The sequence below is a fragment of the Hippichthys cyanospilos genome, chromosome 15 (genome assembly GCF_059441005.1).
Source record: "Hippichthys cyanospilos isolate Australia breed blue-spotted pipefish chromosome 15, RoL_Hcya_1.0, whole genome shotgun sequence".
Lineage (NCBI taxonomy): Eukaryota > Metazoa > Chordata > Actinopteri > Syngnathiformes > Syngnathidae > Hippichthys > Hippichthys cyanospilos.
The window spans coordinates 1,995,001-2,017,624 of NC_142383.1; the positions used below are offsets into that span (position 1 = coordinate 1,995,001).

The 22,624-nt window shown below is 41.2% G+C and overlaps 1 protein-coding gene across 4 annotated transcripts in view; it reads left to right on the forward strand.

Annotated features, from left to right (window-relative positions):
• Positions 1 to 22,624, forward strand: part of fbxw2 (F-box and WD repeat domain containing 2) — a 45,627-nt gene that overhangs the window by 3,265 nt on the left and 19,738 nt on the right. Inside the window, exons 2-7 of one of the 4 annotated variants that reach the window (XM_088435370.1) lie at positions 2,787 to 2,825; positions 2,922 to 3,018; positions 6,653 to 6,701; positions 8,000 to 8,294; positions 9,651 to 9,873; positions 10,921 to 11,115. In XM_088435370.1, coding sequence (XP_088291496.1) covers positions 8,028 to 8,294; positions 9,651 to 9,873; positions 10,921 to 11,115 — 685 coding nt within the window. In that variant the 5' untranslated portion in view covers positions 2,787 to 2,825; positions 2,922 to 3,018; positions 6,653 to 6,701; positions 8,000 to 8,027. Of the gene's footprint in view, positions 1 to 2,786; positions 2,826 to 2,921; positions 3,033 to 6,652; positions 6,702 to 7,999; positions 8,295 to 9,650; positions 9,874 to 10,920; positions 11,116 to 22,624 lie in introns of all 4 variants that reach the window. The other 3 variants (XM_088435371.1, XM_088435369.1, XM_088435372.1) reach the window with 3 other exon arrangements.

Sequence of the window (22,624 nt, forward strand, 5' to 3'; positions counted from 1 at the left end):
CCTCAAATATGGCAGAGTTGAAATAATTCTGCAAAAAAGAATGGTCCAAAATTTCTTCACAGTTGTGTGAAAGACTCGCCAATGATTGCAAAGTTTGATTTCAATTATTCAACAACTAGCACAAAGTAGTAAGTAAAAGTAGCACAACTTGGTATTAGTTTCAAGGGGCAGTCATTTTAAAGTGATAGTGTGTATGATTTACAGCCTTTTTCATTACAGGACATTGCAGGTCATTACATTGCAGGAGGTGCTGCAGGTCCTGCATTTACCGTTGCCCGTAGCTATAACAAACAGCCTCCGGAGAAGTGCCACCCCCCGTGTAATATAATTTAATGATAACTAGATTTATGATTATATTTAAAACATACTGTTCGTCATTAAGAACACATTCACTTCCAAGTTTTTTAAATTTACGGTCTTAATCTTACAGACTGTCCCTTCTCTCTCTCTTTCTCTATCTCTCTCACACTCGTTTTCTCTCTTTCTCTCTGTCTTGCATATATATATACATATATGTATTTATATACACAGTGGGCCCCCGTGTTATGACATCTGTTCCACGGTGGGGGGTCAAAAGGCGAATTCATGGTATGATCCAAACCTATGTTAAATAGCTAATGCGTTTAGAACCCCAGGTAAAAACATCCAAATTAATATATTAACACATAAAAACATTTTTATAAATTGGTACCACAATAGTACAGTAAGTGTTACGTATGTATAATATACATGTATACAATCAGAAAACATCATAAATAAAAAATATAGAAATGATTTATTTGCCTTTGAGTGCCGTTTGTTATGTCCATATTCCCTAATAAGGGTTATCTCCAGCATCATTTCCATATAAATTCTTCTTCTTCTTACCTCTCTCTTTAACATCACTAGCAATCTTGAGACCCATGGCTAACCCTTTCAACTTTGAATTAAGCAGCAAAATGCACTATAAATACAGTTTTGTAACTACTCACAAGCAAACAAAGCTTTACCGTTCTGCCATTTTAAACAAGTGAGGCCGACCAGAGGTGACAGGGCTGGATGAAGTGGTTCACTTTACTGCAAATGAGTGGTACACAGCAAAGGACACTTTGTTTAAGCCCCTCCACGGTTAATATGGTGTCACCGCAGAAAGCAACACAAACACCTGAACACATTCATCAACTTCCCTTGTCTTTTGTTGCAGGCATCCATTTTTAAACTTGCTAATATTTGCACAAAACAACAACATGTATCATTTGAAACATCAAATATCTTGCCTTTGTAGTATATTCAAATGAATATAGGATCAAGATCAATTGTAAATCATTCTACTCTGTTTTTAGTACCATTTTACACAACCTCCCAACTGCATTGGATTGGCTGTATATCTTTCAAAGTTCCATAGTAAGTAACTGATACCTTAAGAAAAACATATTGACCTTAAACCTTCAGGATATTTTGAAAGACCACTGGAAAGTAAATTCTATTGGAAGGTAAGAACGTGGTCCGAGATTTTTAGTCTTTAAAAGCTCAGGAAATTTGACCTCTCAGCAGATGATATTGGGCAAAAATAGTGATTTGACCTCAACCTCAAAACAACATTGCCGATCCCATCAGGCTTATATTTCATCTCATTTAGTGCCATCTGCCGGGGTTTGCTTGTTATAGCTACTAGTGTGTATGTGTGTGTGTGTGTGTGTGTGTGTGTGTGTATGTGCATCAATAGCTATAAGGAATGTTTTTTTTAATGTTAAAATATTTATACATGTGCGCTAATGTTCAATCATTTTCCTCCTGTTTAGCAAATAAAAATACATCTCTCATCATATTGCCACACATCATAACAATTTTCATGACAATAATCATATGTATTTTATCATTGACGGGAATGACATTCCTGTCGCATTTGTCAGTAGTTTAAAAATATTACTGTATTTTTTGGACTACAAGCCGCAACTTTTTCCTCATGATTTGAGCCCTGCGGCTTATATTCCAATGCGGCATATCTGCTGGTTTTTCCCACCGATCACGTAAATGGGTGTTCAAGGAGTCAGTTTTTGGTACAACCATGAAATAGAACTGAAACGATGTGAATCGATGTGTTGAATGTTTTAAAATATATTATTAAAAAAATATATTTTTAAATATTACGTAAAAAAAGTCTAAATTGAATAAGAAATTGTATAAAAGTATGTGACCTGTAAATTTGATATACAGTATGCAGTATATATGATTGTATTTGTAAATGTATGGATGTATATATTTTTTTATTTGCAGTGTGTGCAATGTTTATTAAAATAATCTATCAAACAACGGGAGACAGAATGCTATTGAAATATCGATTTCTGATATTTAGCTCGGCAGTATTCTATTGGTAATATCCATCTGTCCATTTTCTATAAATATATTGTTGGGACTAAATATGCAGGCATGTTCAGTCTGTTAAAGAGGATGTTGCAGTTGGCAGACAATTAAAAAAAATACAGAGAACATTTAAAAGTTTCATATTATCACCATATACCTGCGGTTTATAGTCCAATGTGGCTTATCTGAGGCAAATGTATTTTTGCTAATTTTTGCTGGTGCGGCTTATATAATGGTGTGGTTTATAGTCCGGAAAATACGGTAGTTTGTTCCTTTCAAGTGAACTTATTTTTGGTTGAATGTATTTTTTTTTCAACCTTGACCTAATTCAACTTACCAAATGTAGTCAGTTCATTTGGACCAACCAATGTTTTAAAGTTGTGATTTTTGTGCTTAAATGTCTGATGAAACATCCCCAACTTGCTGTCTCGCCATCATTACAGATTATACTCGAGGAGGCACGGCAGACATTGAAAATATTGGTAAGAAAAATGAATAAACTACAAAGTTTAATAGCTTTTGGGTTAACTTAGTCATTTTTGTTTTTAATCATGTCTGTCTTTGGATGTCATTTTCAGCCCTTGAGTGTGTGACACAAGGAAACAATGTCAATGATGTCCGGTCATTACCAGTCACGGTAGCTGGCACTTGCAGGGACGCTATCTGAATGGAATGGTATGCCACATAATGTAGGTTTTTATATTTCTCCTGGTTAAAAAAGAAAGAACTCGTAAAAAAAAAAAAAAATAAATCAATAGCAGGGCTAGGGTTAGGGTTAGGTTTCCTTTTTTGACAAGTATGAAAAAAAAGCTTGTGCATGTAGTACAACTTACAAACAAGCTATCTAGATGCAATAGCTAATCGCCCTCTTGCTAGGTGGCAAGACAAACTGCAGGAATAACTATGTAATAGATTTCTCCTCACATTTCAAAAGCTTAGCATGTGCATTCTGACAAGATTTTCTTGGTCATACATGTCCAAAGTCCGGCCCGGGGGCCAATTGCGGCCTGTGGTCAATTTCCATCCGGCCCGCAGCCTCCGTCATAAAATCCATAACGTCTGGCCCGCATGGAGAATTAATACATAGGGCAGCAGCGCTGTTACCTACGTTTGCTAGATGCTGCCATCTAAAGGCTCAATTAGGAACAGCAAATAAGTATATGAGGATTGCCTGAATGAGACCCTAATTTTCTAAAGTGGCGACAATCAACAAAAGGAGGAAAGTTGAGCTGCAGCGTGACGCAGTGAGCTGCGATCAGCACCAGCAGCTTTATTTCGCCAACTTTTTCTGACAGCTGGATATGGACAAGTTTCCGAGAGATTCAAGCATTTGGTGAGAAAATGCTTAGCTTGTTCGGTTCAACGTATTTGTGTGAGAAGACATTCTTGGTTATGTATGGCGCACGGCTATCGGACTCTCACTTACAACTTACACTTACAACATCTTGCGCTTCCATACTACTGCCATAGAGCCACACCTGGCCTCTGTCCTGCACTTCAGATCTCAGTTTCACCCATCACACTCATGCGGACAAGTCATTTTTCATTTACAGTAAATCTGAAAATGTTTTTTTTTTTTTGAAGTTTTCATTCCAGAATAATAACTATTTAAAAATCCAGTCAACATTTATTTTAAATGAGCACTGCACTTGAAATGTATTAAATTAATTGCTGTTATATGTAAAGAATGCCTGCCAAGGTTGGCCCCCCTACATTTTTAACATACCAAGTCTGGCCCACTTTACAAAAAGTTTGGACTAGGATCTAGGTTCTTTGAAGGTGACTGTTTCAGGTCCCATTCACTTTGAAGTCGCGAATAGTCAATGCTGCTATCTTCCTGCTAAATAGCACAAATACGACAGTGTGTAGTCAAGTCTTCATTTATTTTCCTTCACACTACGACTCCGTGTCCTACCCCCTCTCTCTTTCTGCGCGCACGTGTATTCAAATGCGGCAACTATCAACAGATTCATTCAGAACTGAAAACAAATGCAGATAAGTGAAAACACAGTACATACAGTAGTAAATCATATGTAGTAACAGATTTATGAAACTTTTCGAGGACGCACGCTGCCTGTGTGCACTCTGGCGGTGTGCTGCTAATGTGGGAGTGACACAGAGAAGGGCATCAAGGAAGAGTGTTTTTTTATGAAAGAGAAAGTGCATACCAAATACTATGGCCCGGTATGCATCTGAGAACCCCCCCCCCAAAAAACACACACACACACACACACACACACATATACATATATATATATATATATATATATATATATATATATATATATATATATATATATATATATATATATATATATATATATATATATATATATATATATAATGTGTGTGTGTGTGTGTGTGTGCACCATTAGCAATTTTGGTAGATAACATTCCTGGCACAGACCCAAATACATTAAATTCTCGTCACTGAAACAACACTTAGGTCCAGAACAACATTCCCTTAGGTTAAAAAACACGCTGATTGTCTCATATGCGACTGAGCATTTTTCAAATTTTGGTGTTTTTTTTTCTCAAACTGTAAATGAAATGTTTTTCCTTCCTTTTTTTAAAAAAAAGAATTGAACTTGTAATTAAATTTTGTAATTATAGAAATTATGTTAATAAGGTCACCTTACATATCATTCCAAATGTGTTTAAAGTATTTTTTTAATTCAGTATTTTGATCATTAAATCTCTGAAGATGTTAAAATACAAACTTTATTCCAAACTTAATTATTTTAAATGTGGACAAGCAACAATAATGGCTTTGCTTCGGCTTTATTAGTAACATTACTTGAAGGTAAAACTTTCAGCTTATGCCAATATATATATATTTTTTTAAAGCCTACACCAGGGGTGTCCAAACTTTTTGCAAAGGGGGCCAGATTTGGTGAGTTAAAAATGGAGGGGGGCCCACCTAGGCGGGCGTTCTTTACATATACATAAAACATATTAATTTAAATACATTTCAGTGAGCTGTTCTGTGTTCAACATTTGATTTTTTATTTTAATTTCAGCTTCTTAAGCATGTGTTTTGGTTAATTTGAAACATACATATCAAAATTGAATTGACATTAAATATTGAAATTGAATATTCACTTAACTTCACTTTTTAAAACTTTAACTTTTTTCTAACAGTTGAACTGAAGTAATTGTACTGTATATCTCACCATGGCAGTTTAATATTTATAGAATTTTTAAACACAATAACAGAGAAATGAACAAGTAATAGTCATATCAAGTGCAGGGCTCATTTAAAATATGAAATTAGTAACTATAAATGTTGATTGGATTTTTAAATGGTTATTATTCTGGAGTGAAAACTTAAAAAGAAACGTTTTCAGACTTATCGTGAATGAAAAATGACTTGTCCGAATTAGTGTGATGGGTGAAACTGAGATCTGGAGTGCAGGACAAAGGCCAGGTCTAGCTCTATGGCAGTAGTATGGTTCGTAACCGAGAATGTCTTCTCACACAAATACGTCAAACCGAACAAGCTTAGCATTTTCTTACCAAATGCTCGAATCTCTCGGAACTTATCCAGCTGTCGGTAAAAGTTGGCAAGATAAAGCTGCTGGTGCTGACCGCGGCTCTCTGCGTCACACTGCAGCTCAACTTTTCTTCTTTTGTTGATTGTTGCCATCTTAGAAAATTAGGAGCTCAGACAGTCAATTAGTCATACACTAATTTGCTGTTCCTAATTGAGCCTATAGATGACAGCATTTAGCACACACTGGTAACAGTGCTGCTGCCCAATGTGTTAATTCTCCATGCGGGCCAGACGTTAATTGATTTTATGACGGAGGCTGCGGGCCGGATGGAAATTGACCACAGGCCGCATTTGGCCCCCTGGCCGAACTTTGGACATGGCTGGCCTACACGTTGACTGCGACTGAATACTTCAACATTTTCATGTTAAGTTAAACTTTGAGTTAGAAATGAGCGGTAAATCTTTCACCACATTTAGAAATGCTTCAAACTATGGCACATCTTGGAGCCACTTTTCTGGAAAAAAAAAAAAAATCTGCTCAGGCTTGGTTGGTGTTATGGGTGAAGTTAGGTTATTCACAAATGTACGGAGTGACGCATTTGACATTGTGAATTCTGTCGCGCACGTGTACCTGCTTATGCTTAATTATGTGCATACATGGGCATAGCCTCACAAATAACACAATACCCTTTGTAGAATTACTTATTTTACGAATGTCAATTAATTATTCCCTCTTATTTTACCTGATTCATCTGTTAGTTTGATCCAATTTCACGTTTCATATTTTCTCTTCTGCTTCTCAAATTTCTCCTGAAGGTTTGGCACTAACCTTATGAGTTAACCAGTTTCTGCCCACCAACTTGAGGTTTGACACCATTCAAAATTTCTCATTTTTGTCTTTTAGGTCGTAATCCAGCGACCCTTTTTTTTTTTTTTTTTTTTAATTTGACCAATTTCATTCCCCTTTTCTTACAATTTGACACACAAACTAAAAAACGGATATAGACAGACACATGGGCCTACAATACAACAATACATAGTTCATGACAAAGAACTACAGTATACACGACACAGATGAATTTTACATGAGCCCCATAGTATTATATTAGTTTTCTTTTCTTTTTCTTTTTTTTCATTAACTCAGCTCAACCACTTTATAGAGCAAGGAGCCACCGACTGGAAGCGCATCCGCAACATCGCTTTCACTTTTGCTGTTTCGCATTCCAGCGTGTAATGTGTATGTTTTTAAAATTTCAATCTTTTAATTATCATTACACTCAACATCAAATTAACACCATCTTATCATTAGCAATGTTATTCTTTTTTCATTTCTACTAAATCACTTTTTATTAAAACCTATGCAATAGTGTGCACTCAATAACTTACTGTAAATTAACATAATTACTTGTTACCATTAAAAAAGCAGGCCGAAAAATCAATGTCTTTTTTTTTCAATCTGATCACATGGACACCCCTCAGGATCTTCTTGCCAAACTTGGCTCGCTGCAAGGTTAAAATTTCTCACAACTTTGTCTGGACCCATACAATCACCGGATGTGTCTCAAACATTGGATTTGAACCGGTTTGATACAGAACCTCTTGAACATATGAACAGCTTTTAAGCCTTAGGCCATTCTCAGTCACTGCCCTCCTCGTGGCTTTTACTGTATGTTCCTTCACGCAATCTGTAACCAAATTGTGGAAGTGTGGTTTCTCTGTTTGGTACTCTCATGCACATGCACTTCAAAGTCTTTATGGAACTTTTTGACCTAACCTCTTTCTCTCATCATTTCTCTTCACAACTCTTTACATGGCTTCATTTCTCATTCATCACAAACAATTATATCTTGGTTAGGATCTGAATTCAATGAGTTACTACACATGACCAACCACATACCGCATTCATTGCTATTCACATTTTCTGAACATGGTAGAAATAAAACCTTTTTGACTCATCCTTGTTAATAATTACTTTTCTGTATTATAATATATCTCAATAGCCACTACTGGCTTGGTTGAGCCACCATTCACGTTGAGTCCTGTTTTGGCCGCAGAGAAATTAAAATATAAATAATAGGGAGGGTGTTTTTTTTAGATATCTCAACATTTATATTTTTTATTATACATATAATACTAATCTTTGACCATTTTTTGTTCTTTTAGGTATTGCTGGTTTCTGTAATGAGAACTCATGGAGAGGAAAAATTTTCACAGCTGGCTGGAGTCTGTTTCTTCCACTTTCCTTACACTAAATGACCAACAGCGTAACCAGTTCTTGGACCACATCATATCTCTAAGTGGTGCAGCCCAGCTTCGTCATTTGTCAAATGACTTGGAGACACTGCTCAAACGTGACTTTCTGCGACTCCTGCCTCTGGAACTGGCCTTCTATTTGCTGCGCTGGATAGATCCACAGACTTTACTCACGTGCTGCTTAGTCTGCAAGCAATGGAATAAAGTAAATATTACTATTTTCTACACATTTATAAACAACATTTATAGTGCAATTCAGCAATAGTACAGAGCACAACAGAAGTCACAGTTTTTCCATTGGAGCCACTAGCTCTGTGAGGAGGGAGACACCAACTTTAAAATGCCCAGTTTAGTTGAGTTGTGTCGCATCGCTTTGTGAGAAGTGAGCAGATACCAGAGGATAATACCATACCCTTGCTAACATTATGCTAACATAAACATGTTCCTGTCTTTGAAATTTCAGTGTTTTTTTTTCCAAAATCAAATCAAAATGCAAGCCATTGATTTCTAAGAGTAATTTAGAGTAAAAAAACATGACTGGGATATTAAAGTGTATTGGCTTCATAATTAATGGGAAATCTTTTTAAAGAATTAAGATATAACATCACATATTACTGCGGGTCTGTTAATCATTGATTTTCTGTATTTCCTGAGTACATCAGACACAAATTAAGATTTTAATCCATATTCGTGTCATTTTCTGATCATTTGAACAACCACTCACACACCCAGTCTAATTTAAGGACAATTTAGTGTGTCGAATACACCTACCATGCATGTTTTCGGCGTGTGGGGTAAAGCTGAAGTGCAAAAAGTGAACCCACATGGGCTCATGGAAAACATGCAAACTCCACACAGGAAGGCCGGAGCCAACAGGAATTGAACTTGCGTCTCTTAACTGTGAGGCGCACATGCTAACTACTCTACCACCGAGACGCCCTTGTATCAAAATGTTCTCAAATAATATTTACCATGTTAAACATCTTATCACTAATGTTATTTTTCAATATTGCTCAATGACCATGACGACCAATCATCTTACAGCAATTTATTACACATGCAGTTGGAGAGACAATGACACACGTACTGACTCATCAATAATATGTATATTTCTATACATTTGTGAAAAATTTGGACGTTTACAAAATTGTAGCACAGGTTGTTTTGACTGGACACACAAACACACGCTCGCTCGCTCACTCACTCACTGCTTGTTAGTCTACTTATACTGTAGAAGTGTCACATTTATCTTTTTTTTTCATTATATGGATGTTGTTCAACATTTGAAAAACAAGTGTAGTTAAATATCAAGTTTGCAATTTTACAGAGGTTTGAATAACCTTTCTGTTGTGTTCATGTTTACAATGGTTTTAACATTTTAAAATTGCACTTATGACACTCCTTCTTACCAGTATTTGTATCTTGTTCTCCAACTATCATTTTTTCAACACAGCAATAGCTGTCACAAGAACACTTTGTAGAATATTTCCATTTCTTAAGTCTGTTTTATCATTCTAAGTTTTTCAAACCTGTCACCAACTGTCTGTCCATCTCTCTTTAGGTGATAAATTCATGCACAGAAGTATGGCAAAATGTTTGTCGGAAGCTGGGCTGGAGGATTGATGAATCCGTACAGGATGCATCTCATTGGAAGGGTGTCTACCTTAAAGCTAAACTGCGTATGGTCCAAATGAAGGACCAGAAGGCCTTTGAGACATCCTCACTCATTGGCCACAGTGCCCGTGTGTATGCTCTCTATTATAAGGATGGTCTTCTCTGCACAGGTATGCTATAGCTGTTAGGTAGATTACATAACAATATTTGTAAGATGTGTTTGTTAATTTTTTGCTTGTTTGTTTATTTTGGTTCCCCATTAGCTCTTAAACCTCACAGCTACTCAGGGTCCTTACTTTAATTTACATAAATACAGCGACCACGATTATAATACTTCTATTACATGAAAATAAATGTGCATTATCGTATATATCTTTAAAGATTTTCATGATTTTTTTTTTTTCAACAATACTGTATGTTTACAGTTTACTCCTGCTATTTGTCTGGAGTTGGGACCAGGTTGGCGCACATAACAAAAAATTACATAATGGACACTTACTGTTTGTAAGTTATTATACACCATCATTTTACCAGTCTGGCCAACTTGAGAATAGATTTTCCTCCATGTGGCCCCTGAGCTAAAATTAGTTTGACACCCCTGTTTTTGCTACATAGTAACAACAAGAACACTAGAGGTGGACCCTAAACAGACTGAACACGCACAATAAAATTTTATTAGCAAAAGAAGCACGCAACGCATGAAAAACAAAAGACCTAAGGTGAGTTCCGCCTTGACACTTATAAGTGATTTACAATCAGGCTACTAACCAGGCCCGACCCTGCTTAGCTTTCATGATTGGAACATTCTCAGAGTAGTCTGGCTTTGAGCGGCCCCATCACAGCAGATGCTGCACCAATTTGCCTGTCGAGCTACCGCTCCAACCCTACACTTACAAATACTGTCATTCACGATAATGAACAGATTCTGTGACAAATGGAAGCCTTGGCAGAGTCCAACCCTTACTGGAAATTACTCTGACTTACTGCTGTCCTTCAGTGTCATTCATTTCCTAAAATTGTTGTATAAAAGTACAGAAATTGTAATGGTAAATATTTTTTTTTTTTTTTTAAATTGTAATGGTCAATATTTTGCCTTGTATTGTTTTTCCTGATGATCTTTTTAGTATGGTTATCAAGATAAATGTATATACTGATGTTATTAAAGTTATAATTTGGGCATTCTGACTACACTAACTGTATATTTTCTTATTTTTCAGGGTCTGATGATCTCTCTGCAAAATTATGGGATGTACGTACAGGGCAATGCATTTATGGAATTCAGACTCATACCTGTGCCACAGTAAAGTTTGATGAACAGAAGCTTGTGACTGGATCCTTTGACAACACGATTGCATGCTGGGAATGGAGCACAGGAGCCAAAATTCAGCAATTCCGTGGCCACACAGGAGCAGGTTGGTTGAAGCAACTGTCTGGATGTTGATTGAGGATCATTATCTAAATGCATTTGAAAAACAAAATTTAACCTGTTGTTGGTTGAATATGGTTGTAGACCAAGGATGTCAAACATATGAAGGAAGTTTAATCAGGCCCGCAGGAGGATTACGTGAGGCATAAAAAAAAAAAAAAAATTGGACAGAACCTATTACTTTGACTGTCTACAATACTGTAATTTCCTCGCGTGTGTTCAAGGATTTGGTCAGTCATGGTTTTGTCCCATCACTTTTTTTATTGAAAGAAAAATAGGAAAAAAAACAAACAAGCATTGTCCCAAGCTGCTGTTAGCCACAACTCATCTTAGTGCTCAATAACATCTGATTCAGTCCTCCTTCGCAAGCTTCCTCATGCCTAACAATGGTTCTTTCAACGCATGAAAATTCTTACTTGTGCAAGCAATGCAAAAATCAGCACCGCAACTTATAAAATAGGAAAAAACAGTTAACAAGCATGTGAGCTGAAACTCATGCTAATGCTCGATAACATCCTCCACAGACTTCCTCAGGCCTAACAAGAAAAAAACATTACAATATGCAGAAATTCTTAAGTTTTACGAGCTATCAGCACTTCACCTTACAAGGCGAATTGACCAATTGTCGTGCTTATGCCAAATAGTTTGCTGATTGCGTCAGCGACAAAATGGAACATTGATGTTAGCATTAGCATTTAGCTTTGTCATGCTACTGCTCAGTGCAGGTAAAACCTTTGCATCGCCCTGAAGACATTCCCAATAGGCGGGGGTCGCCATCTGGGCCATTAAAACATTCAGCTTTGTTTTTTTTATACAACTATATATTATTTACTTATTATTTTATTTAGTATTAGTATTATTATTTATATAGCTTTATTGCATTATAAAGAATCACTTTTGTACTTCTTTTTAAATGTACTTTATTTCCAGCTCAGCTGACACATAACGACAATGTATTTGACACGACATTATGATGACTTAATGACTACTTCATGAGGTTTTGAACATACCCAGTGTCTAGAATGAATGTCTGCTCACTGCTTTCCATGTAAATAAGTTCTACAACCACAGCTTTTAATTGGGCTCCCATTGATGGGCCCCCATCAACGAACCGAGGAGGCGAAGGGGGCGGAAGCACGGGGACCAGGGGACTATCCACTGCAGGCTTGATTCGGGAGACATGGAAACTAGGGTGAACACGCATCGAGCGAGGTAGGGTAAGGCGCACAGCAGACGGGTTCAGTACTTTCTGGATGGGAAAGGGACCAATGAAACGGGAAGCGAGTTTGTTGGATTCCACTCGTAGGAGCAAATCCCTAGTGGACAACCAGACTTTCTGACCCACGTTCGTGTGTAACGTTTACTGGCCTGCAGCAAGGCTGAGTGAGCTCGGGCCCATGTCCAGCGGCACCGCCGAGCGAAGGCAAGGGCAGATGGACAGGTGGCGTCTTTGTTTAGAGCCGGAAACAACGGAGGTTGCTAGCTGTGAACACATTCAAAGGGGGAAATTCCCGTGGCGTAGCTGGTCAGCGTGTTGTGGGCATACTCCGCCCACTGGAGCTGGGCCAACCAGGAGGCAGTGTCTCGTGATGCCAGACAGCGAGGGGCGGTTTCCACCTCCTGATTTATTCTCTTCATTTGCCTCTTAGTCTGTGGATGAAACCCGGAGGACAGGCTGACCGTAGCACCAAGGAGCCGGCAAAACTGAGGACCCATGTCTGACACCACATCAAGGGGACGCCCATGGAGGCGGAAAACATGGTCAATCAGGAGTTGTGCCGTTTCCTTTGCAGAGGGAAGCTTCGGGAGGGGAACAAAGTGAGCCATTTTGCTGAATCTGTCAACTACGGACAGGATGACTGTGTTGCTGTCAGATGGAGGCAGACCGGTCACGAAGTCAAGCGAAACATGAGACCAAGGGTGATGCGGAACAGGAAGGGGGCGCAGGATGTGACGACTTATTCTGACTACAGATGGGACAGGCGTGGATAAACTCTTGCACATCCCTCTTCATGGAGGGCCACCAGAAACATCGCCTGAGAACAATCAGGGTCCGTTGAACGCCGGGATGGCAAGTCAATTTCGAAGAGTGAGCCCACTGTAGAACTTCAGAACGATGGTTGTCGGGGACAGGCAGACAGTTACTGGGACATTGGCATGGTTTAGTCTGCCCCCTGGCAGCTGACTTCACCTTCTCCTCGATCTCCCAGGTGAGCATTCCAGTGACGCATGACGGGGGAAGGATAGTCTCGGGCTCCCGGCATGAACTGTCCTCAAGTTCAAACTGCCTGGAGAGGGCGTCCAGCTTGCTATTCTGGGATCCTGGGCGGTAGGAAAAGTTGAAGTTGAACTGGGTGAAGAACAATGCCCAACGGGCCTGGCGGGAGTTCTGCCTCTTAGCCTGCCGTATGTACTCAAGGTTCTTGTGATCAGTCCACACCACGAAAGGGATCTTCGTTCCCTCCAGCCAGTGCCGCCATTCTGAAGCGGTGCTTGAGTTCCTGGAAGGCCTTTTCGGCACCTGGATTCCACCGGAACGGGGCCTTGGGGTTGGTGAGAGCCGTGAGAGGAGCTGCCGTGGTGCTGTAATTCCTGACAAACCGCATGTAAAAGTTAGCGAAGCCAAGGAAGCGCTGCAGTTGTTTTCTTGTTTCAGGTATCGGCCAGGATCCGTGTTGATGCTATCCTTAGCAATTATGTAACCCAAAAAGGACACCGATGAGGCATGAAATTCATTATTATCAGAGTTTTCCAGCAGGCGTTGCAGAACCGTGTGGACGTGGTGGACATGCGTCACCCTGCGTCTTGGAGAAGAGGAGGCAAACATCCAGGCAAACAAATATGAGTCGGTCAAGCATGTCCCGCAAGACATCGTTGAGTAGTGCCGGGAAGACCGCTGGGGCATTGGTGAGTCCAAAGGGCATAACAAGGTACTCATAGTGTCTGAGCGGGGTATTGAAGGCGGTCTTCCATTCATCGACTTCCCTAATTCGCACGAGATGGTAAGCATTGCTTAGGTCAAGCTTTGTGAAGTAGGTAGCCCCCTGCAGTAGCTCAAACCCTGAGGTCATTAGTGGAAGAGGATATCTATTCTTAACCGTGATATCATTCAGGCCCCGATATTCAATACAAGGGCAGAGAGTCTTGTTCTTCTTCTCGGAAAAGAAAAACCCTGCCCCTGCCTGAGAAGAGGATGGACGTATGATGCCCGGCGATAGCGACTCATTGACATACTTCTCCATGGCCTGCTGTTCTGGACCCGACAGAGATATAAGCGACCCCTAGGAGGCGTTGTCCCAGGCAATAGGTCAATGGCACAATCATAAGGGCGGTGAAGGGGCAGGGAGGTTGCACGTGCTTTGCTGAAGACTTGGCTAAGGTCATGATACTCAGGTGGCACACCAGCGATATCGGCTTGCGCAGGCGGAGCAGCGCGGGGTTCAGGAACAGACGCGCGTTGGAGGCAGGAGAGATGGCATGATGAGCCCCAAGCCAAAATGACTCCCTTCTCCCAATTGATGTGAGGGTTGTGGCGACAAATCCATGGCAACCCCAAAATTAGCGGTATCTGTGGATGATCCAGGATGCGAAAGCGTTTTTTTTCCTGATGGTTGCCTGACAGGTGCATAGATAGAGGTGCGGTTTGGTGTGTTATCACCCCCAGGGGGCGTCCGTCCAAGTCATGGGCAGGTGAGGGTTTGCGCATGGGGAAGCCGTTGAGGCTGAGTTGGATCACTAGCTGCCGGCTAATGATGTTAGCGTCATGTTAGCCCCAGAGTCCTCCAGGGTTTCTACGGTGTTGGGGCCATCAGACGGTCAGGAGTTGGGCTTGTAAGAGGGCTCTGTCACAGGACAGGGAAAGAATCACTTGACCCATTTTTACACTATTCAGGGCCGGGATAGGTCTTTTCACTTGGCATACGGAAATAAAGTGTCCTGGTCCCCCACAATAAAGGCAGAGCTGAGCAGAGCGGCGGCGTTGTCGCTCTTCAGGAGTCAGGGGCGCGCGGGTTGGCTGCACTGGCGAACTCCCGCCACCGGGGGGAGCTGACGTCGCCAGATGGGAGCTCGCCCTGGCCGGCGAAGAAGCCCCCTGGTGCGTCTCCTCCTGTTGTAGTTCGCGTAGCCGATGTTGCAAGCGGTTATCTATCCACGTCGCTAGATTAATCACCCCGTCCAGGGTGATGGGGAGTTCATGTGACACTTATTCATCCTTAAGACGGCTGGACAGCCCATAAAGGAAGGTGTCTACGAGTGCAGGGCTGTTCCACCTATTCTGACTGGCTCGCGTCCGGAAGTCAATGGCGTAATCCGCGACCGTTCTGTCGCCTTGACGCAACTCGAGCAGGCCCCGGCCCAATTCCGCACTGGCGTATCTGAGTCCGAAAACTTTTAAAATCTCCTCCTCGAGCGCCTGGAAGGAGGCACACGCGAGTGACCGTCTCCTCCATTCCGCCGTTCCCCACAAGCGGGCTCGGCCCATAAGGTGGTTAATCACGAACGCTACCTTAGCACGCTCTGAGGCAAATGTTCGGGGCTGCAGAGCGAACAAAAGCGAATAGTTTGTTAGGAACACCTCGCAAGTTTCGGGGTCACCTTCGTAGCGTTCCGGGACGCCAACATGGGGCTCAGGGAAGTCATGAGGCAGAAAAGTGAACGGATGACCGGAAGCGGATGACGGCTGGGTGATGGATCGCCGCGCTGGGTCCATTTGAATTGGCCAGATCTTACTGTTACGGCAGGAGGAGAGAGAACCCAAGAGCACGCAGAACTGGTAAGAGCAATGACGGAGCATTTATTGAGCAGAAGGTGCAGTCAGTCAAGAGTACCCCAAGACAAGACATAAGTAGCATCGTATGACAAGACAATCCAACAGTACGAGACGAGGCAAGGGAAATCTGAATGTGGTTGTCCCAGCTGTGTGCATTTGAGGTAGTTGTAATAGTTCTAAGTGTAATCGCTAAAGTTGTTAAAGTTCTAAGTGTTATCGCTAGCGCAATAGAAATATAATTATAAATAAATGTGGCAGCAGCAAGTCTTTGCAAATTTTGCAAGTGTGTGTGTTTGTGTGTCCAATGACCTAAACTTCGTCTGCCAGCTAGGTTTTTCTTCTGGCTCGGGCTGAGTGTGGGAGGGGGGAGGGAAGAGCGAGAGAGTTCAGCAGTTTCACGGGTGGGAAGGGGGAAGAGTTCAGCAGTCTCATGGCCTGGTGGATAAAGCTGTTCCTGAGTCTGGTGGTGCAGGAACAGAGGCTCCTGTACCTCTTTCCGGAGGGCAGGAGGCTGAACAGACTGTGTGTAGGGTGACTTGTATCAATGACAATTGTGATGGCTTTGCAGCTGAGGTGCGCGGTCTACAGGTCTTGCAGGGAGAGGAGAGGAGCACCAATAATCCTCTCAGCTGTCCTTACGATGCGTTGCAGAGCCTTCCTTTTATAGTCAGTGCAGCTCCTGCCCCACACGGTGATGCAGCTGGTGAGGATGCTTTCGATGGTTCCTCTGTAGAATGTGGTCATGATGGGTGGCGCCGCTCTTCCCCGCTTCAGTTTGGTCTTGCTGATGTAAAGCAGGAGGTTGTTGTCTTTGCACCATCTGGTCAGAAGCTCCACTTCTTTCCTGCAGTGGGTCTCGTCGCCGTTGGAGATGAGGCCCACCAGTGTTGTGTCGTTGGCAAACTTCACAAGGTGGTTGGAGCTGTGGCTTGCTGTGCACTCGTGTGACAATAGGGTGAAGAGGAGAGAGCTGAGCACACAGCCTTGTGGGGCCCCTGTGCTAAGGGTGATCCTGCCTGAGATGTTGTTGCCAACACGCACCACTTGAGGACTTTGGCTGAGGAAATCCTGCAGTCAGTTACAGAGTGAGGTGCTGAGGCCCAGTTTGTCCAGTTTGCAGGTGAGTTGCTGAGCTGAAGTCTATGAACAGCATTCTCACATATGAGTCTTTTTTGTCCAGGTGGGTGAGTACAGGTGGGTGGAGGGCAGAGCGGATTGCATCATCTGTGGATCGCATTGGCTTGTAAGCGAACTGGTACGGGTCCAGGCTGGGGGGCAGGGTGGATTTTATGTGTGACAGGACTTGTTGTTCAAAGCACTTCATGATGATGGGTGTCAGTGCCACCGGATGTAGTCGTTGAAGCAGGATGGGGAGGATTTCTTTGGCACAGGTATGATGGTGGCAGTTTTGAAGCCTGATGGCACAATGGCTTGCCTCAAGGAGGTATTAAAGATATCTGAAAAAACATCTTTCAGCTCCTCTGCTCAGTCTTTCAGCACTCTGCCAGGGATGTTATCTGGACCTGCTGCTTTCCTTGTGTTGATGGCGGAGAATGTCCTCCACACGCTGGCAGCAGACAGGCACAGAGGCTGGTCATGCGAAGGTGGTGGTGTTTTCTGTGGGCGGGTGGTATTCTGTTCCCCAAAGCGTGCAAAGAAACTGTTTAGGTTGTTGAGCAGAGTGATGCCGCTCTTACAGCTTTGTGGTGCAGGTTTGTAATCTGTGATAGCCTGAATGCCCTGCCGTTGTCTGTGTGCATTCTTGCTGTCCTTGAAGTGGGAGGTTATCTTATTTGTATATTCTTGTTTGGCTTTCCTTATGCCATGGGACAGGTTGGCTCTCGCTGTTCTCAGGGCTGATTTATCCCCAGCTTTGAAGGCCTTGTCTCTGGCCCTCAATAGCCTGTGGACGTCTCCTGTTAGCCATGGCTTCTGGTTGGCCCGTGTGGTGATCCTCTTGATGTGGGTCATGTCATCCATGCATTTGGTGATGTAGGAGGTCACTGTGTCTGTGTTCTCCTCAATATCTGTGATGCTGTTGTAGGTGGCTGCTTCCTTTAAAATTTCCCAGTCTTTTGACTCAAAGCAGTCCTGTAGGGCTGAGGTCGCCTCCTGTGGCCTCACCCTTACTTCTTTCAGTGCAGGTTTGATGACTTTTACTCTTGGTCTGTATGCAGGCATTAGCATAATAGTGAGGTGGTCAGAGGCACCAATGTGGGGGAGGGGGGTGGCTTTGTGCGCTCCTTTCTGCTGAGTGTAAACACGGTCCTCGGTGCTCCACCAACCCGGGCGTCCCTTCGAGGGTCGGGGAGTTTCAAGGTTCCTGATAATTCTGGTCCTTGTTGCTGATTAGGCATCCCTGTCTTCCATGCGACACTGTTTCCACTGTTGTAAGTGGTTAGCAAGAAGCTAACAGACAGCTTCGTCCTCTTCCCAAGCTCAGCGGCTCGACTCGGCATCCACACCCGCTCCAAGCCATCGCGGTCAGTCTCCGGTGTAGCCACTGCACCCACGACCGATCAGAACGTACTGGCCCAATAGAGCAAATCTGAATAAAATATCTAATCACTTGCATTTTTAATATTTTTTTTAATGGTAAAGGGACTTTATGGACACCCTGTATTGTGGAGAGACACCCTGTGAAGGTTTTCTGAATGCCAAACAGATGAGTTGACTGTAAGCACACATGTCGCGGGCACTCCTCTGACATCGACCTGGGGAAGCAGAGTTTATACTCAAAATTCAGATTTATTACAAAAACTCTGTTTTGCACTCACTGTATTGCTCCTTCCATGCTTTCTCACTTGCGTGTAAGTTAGAGTTTGCTTGCTGGAGGCAGTCAACAATTTGTACAAGACTGGCTAGACAATCAGTCAATCAGTTCACGAGTACAGGACACGTACTTGGCTCCCGGATAATATGGGCCAATGAAGGCAGGAGTGGATTACAACTACAGTATTACCTACTTCGCGGCTTTCATTTTTTGTGGGCGGTTTACAGTCCCCATTAACCCAAATGATGGAACACTGTTTTGTTGGGGGTTTTTTTTAATGGAAAAAACATCAGTTTCATGCAACTTAAGGCAAAATGCTGTTTTGTGATACACAGGGGACCCAACAGGAAGTTACCGTTATTTTAATTTTGAATTTTAATATTGTGTTTTTCTCAACATTTTCTTTTTGACAATATCTTTACAGATAAACTCTGCTATTTGGGTTTTTTTTTAGACCAGGCCAGTGTGTCGAGCAAAAATTCTACATAAACACTAAATGTTTTTGAAATATATAGCATGATTCTACCTGTTCGGCCTACTTCAGGATAGATTTTTCTTCATGAGGCCCCTGAGACAAAATAAGTGTGACACCTGTGTTGTGGACCAATCTTACTTTATTATTTTCATCAGCACAGAACCTGTCACAAAAATCCCGTCATGAATTACATCCATAATGCTGATTGTTATGAATATTTTAAAACTTTGTAGGTCACTTTTATAAAACGTTGAAAAGAAGCAAAAATAGAAAGTTGAGGTTTGCGAGTGCTCACCTACTGTGCAAGCAAGGAGACAGCTATAGAATACAAGCAAGTCAAAGAAGATGACAATAATGAGGAAGAAAATGATAAAAAAGAAAATGAAGAGAAGAACGAAGTGTTTAGCAACATGACGGCTTTATCATTAAATATTAGTCCTTAATAAAGTTACTTGTTTGTTAATATTCACAAATGATGGAATCATAATAACTTTTCGTTGTGAATAAAAGTTATTACAAAGTTAATATTTGTTCATTGTGACATTTGGAAAATATGTGACCGGCTCTACCAAAACGGGTCTCATGTTACCGGATACATTTTTGTGTACGTGACAAACATAGATCAGGGTGACAAAAATTAATTTTGAAATTTCTCCAAAAATACCCTTCATGAGCTCACTATTTCCATTTCCCAGTTGCAGTAGGAGATTATAAAAATAAGGGATTAATAAATGTGCATCGTGGTAGTGCATGTTTGAACTTTGTGTCTGAACCTCCTTGAAGTTCCTCACCTCTAATGCCATTTCATGAATCAGATGGCCGTAAAAATGCAAGCAACGAAAGTTGAAAATACATCATAATGTTACCTTCCAACACAAAATCAAACAGACTTACATATGAGCATGTTTTTCATAATGTTGTCGTCATGTGATTTTGACACTGGGTAATGCTTAACAATCATCCATTATCTGAACCCTCACAAATTGCAGTTAACTACTTTCAATTGAATAAATTCATGCATGCACTACAATGACTTTTGTCAGAAACGTGGGCATTATCTCCTTTGTTTATACTGTATGTGAAGACTTCACTCAGTAGTGAGCTGGGATTCAGTAGAGAGTATGTAATAAATGTTATGTAATAATGTATACAATGTAATGTAAATAGTGTATTGTTGTGATCACTTCCCGATGTAGTCATTTCATGCAATGTTCCATTGACTACATACATACATCAATACTATGAACCACCCATGGCATAGTGACAAGTCCACTTCATGCTTTATAGTTATTTTTGTCAGCCGTTTAGGTCTAGTTTCACTTTTAGTCCAATTTCAGTCATGCCTGTTTTTATTCTTCACACAGTCAACATCACCCTGTTTTTTTTTTATTTTTTTAAGTGTTTTTGGCTATGTCAAGCATTTTTACTTTTATACAATTTTACTTATACCACTTCCTCGTCATTGCTTTCTTACATGCAACCAACAAAATTTTCAATAAATATATGTCCTCCTTCGTCATATTCCTTAGGTGTACTGTAACCCAGAACTCTGATAATAGTCATGTGAACATTTTCCCAAAAAGTTAACATCTTAGGACAAAGCCAAAAAACATGAGAGTGATCTACTTCCACATCTCCACATTTCCTCCATTGATGTGATACAGCTGAGTATTTGCTGCTGATTAAATTTTTCCAGCAGTATAACCTCCAAGTTCGTGATGATGTAGTGGATTGTTGTGATTTACAAATATGCAGCCAGTCGTCCTCAGAGATGCTCACACCTAGCTCTCTTTCCCATTTCAGTCTAATATACGAGGTTTTATTCCCTCTTCTCTCCATTAGGTGGCCATATATTGTGGATATTATTCTATATTTATTTTAATTATAAATTCCAACTATAGTCCTGATTATTCAATTTTTATTCAAATTTACATTGTTTCATCTCTTTGTCATAAAAATCCCGAATTTGCAAATATCAAAAGTGATCACAGTTATCTATGTTATATTTTTGTTAAATCTCCTGAAAACTCATGAAATTCCCATTGTTTATAACCCTACACATTGGAATCCATTGTTTAAACTTCAGGTCAAGAGAACCCGAGGTGAAACATTGATCATAGGCTATCCATCGAAGCAGTCCAAACTCCTTCTCCAGTTTGTACTTTCGTACTACAGTGATCCCTCGTTTATCGCGAGGGCTACGTTCCAAAAATTACACACGCAAAGTGAAATCTGTGAAGTAATGAGATTTATTTTTTTATTATTTTACAATGCAGTATACAATATATGTTAAAGCCCAAAATTTGTATAAAATAATTATTTTATTATAGTAATACAAGGTTGGAAACATTGTCACTCACGTATTTCAGTCCCAGCTGTGCTGCTCTGCTATAGTGTCTGTTTCTATTGAAGGCGCAGGAGTTATGGGTAGTTGTTGGCGCTCTTTCTTTTTCTGAGCAAGAAGATTTTTATAAACGGATATGCCCAGACATCGAATTACAGTGAAGCCTCTTATAACAATACACTTGAAATTTCAATTTATTACAAAAGAAATCTAGGTAAATGTCACATCCTGTGTCCCTAATGAGCTGTCCTGTGTCACAGATTGGGGAGCAGAACCACTGGCCGCACACCTGCTCCTCATTCCAATCAGGAGACTATTTAGGTGCGGTCAGAGCTGGAGGGCGTCGACGGATTATTGCGTCTGCAGCCTTCAATTGTACATGCCAGTTCTTTGTTCCTCGTTCCCTCGATTCCTAGCGTCTTTGCCTAAGTGTTTTATTTGTTACTTTTTCTCCTTGCCCCCAGTCTGCCAGTCGGTCAGCACTTTACTTTGTTACTTTGTATTTTCGGCGACGCCCTCCTGCCGGTTCTGCCCCCAAGTCTTAGTAAGTTACTTGCACTTTTGCATAGTCTCTTTCAGTTGTTACTTTGAGTCCCCTTATCATCTTTTTGTTGTACTTTGAAGTAACTTTGTTAGAAACCCACGCGGTGCGTGCTTTTTGTGTTAATAAACCATTTTCTCAGCTCCACACTATCTCTTGTGTGTCCCGGGGTTCACAATCAACCTGTCCGAGTCAGACCGTGACAGAAAAAGTCAGATTTCCAAAGCTGTGCATTTCTCCGTTGCTGTCTGTGTGCCTACATTAGTGTGTGCATTTGCTCTTGGCATGCCTACAAGTCACGTGATCGGCTCCCAGAGACCAAGCTGTCAATCAGTGTGCTTACTAGCCAGTTCTTAACGTGTGCGCACACGGGCGGTTACAGAGAGACGAAAGCGAGCTTTTGGATGCTCTAGCCTTTTGTAATAAATTGACAAGTGAAAAACCAATACAGTACAGTGTCAATATCTTATTTCTAGACAACAGTAAAGCCCCTGAGCCAATCAGCATTCAGCACACAATGCACTGTAAAAAATATCCACACTGTAAAAAATCAGTGAAGCAGCGAAGCCGTGAAAGATGAACCGCGATCAC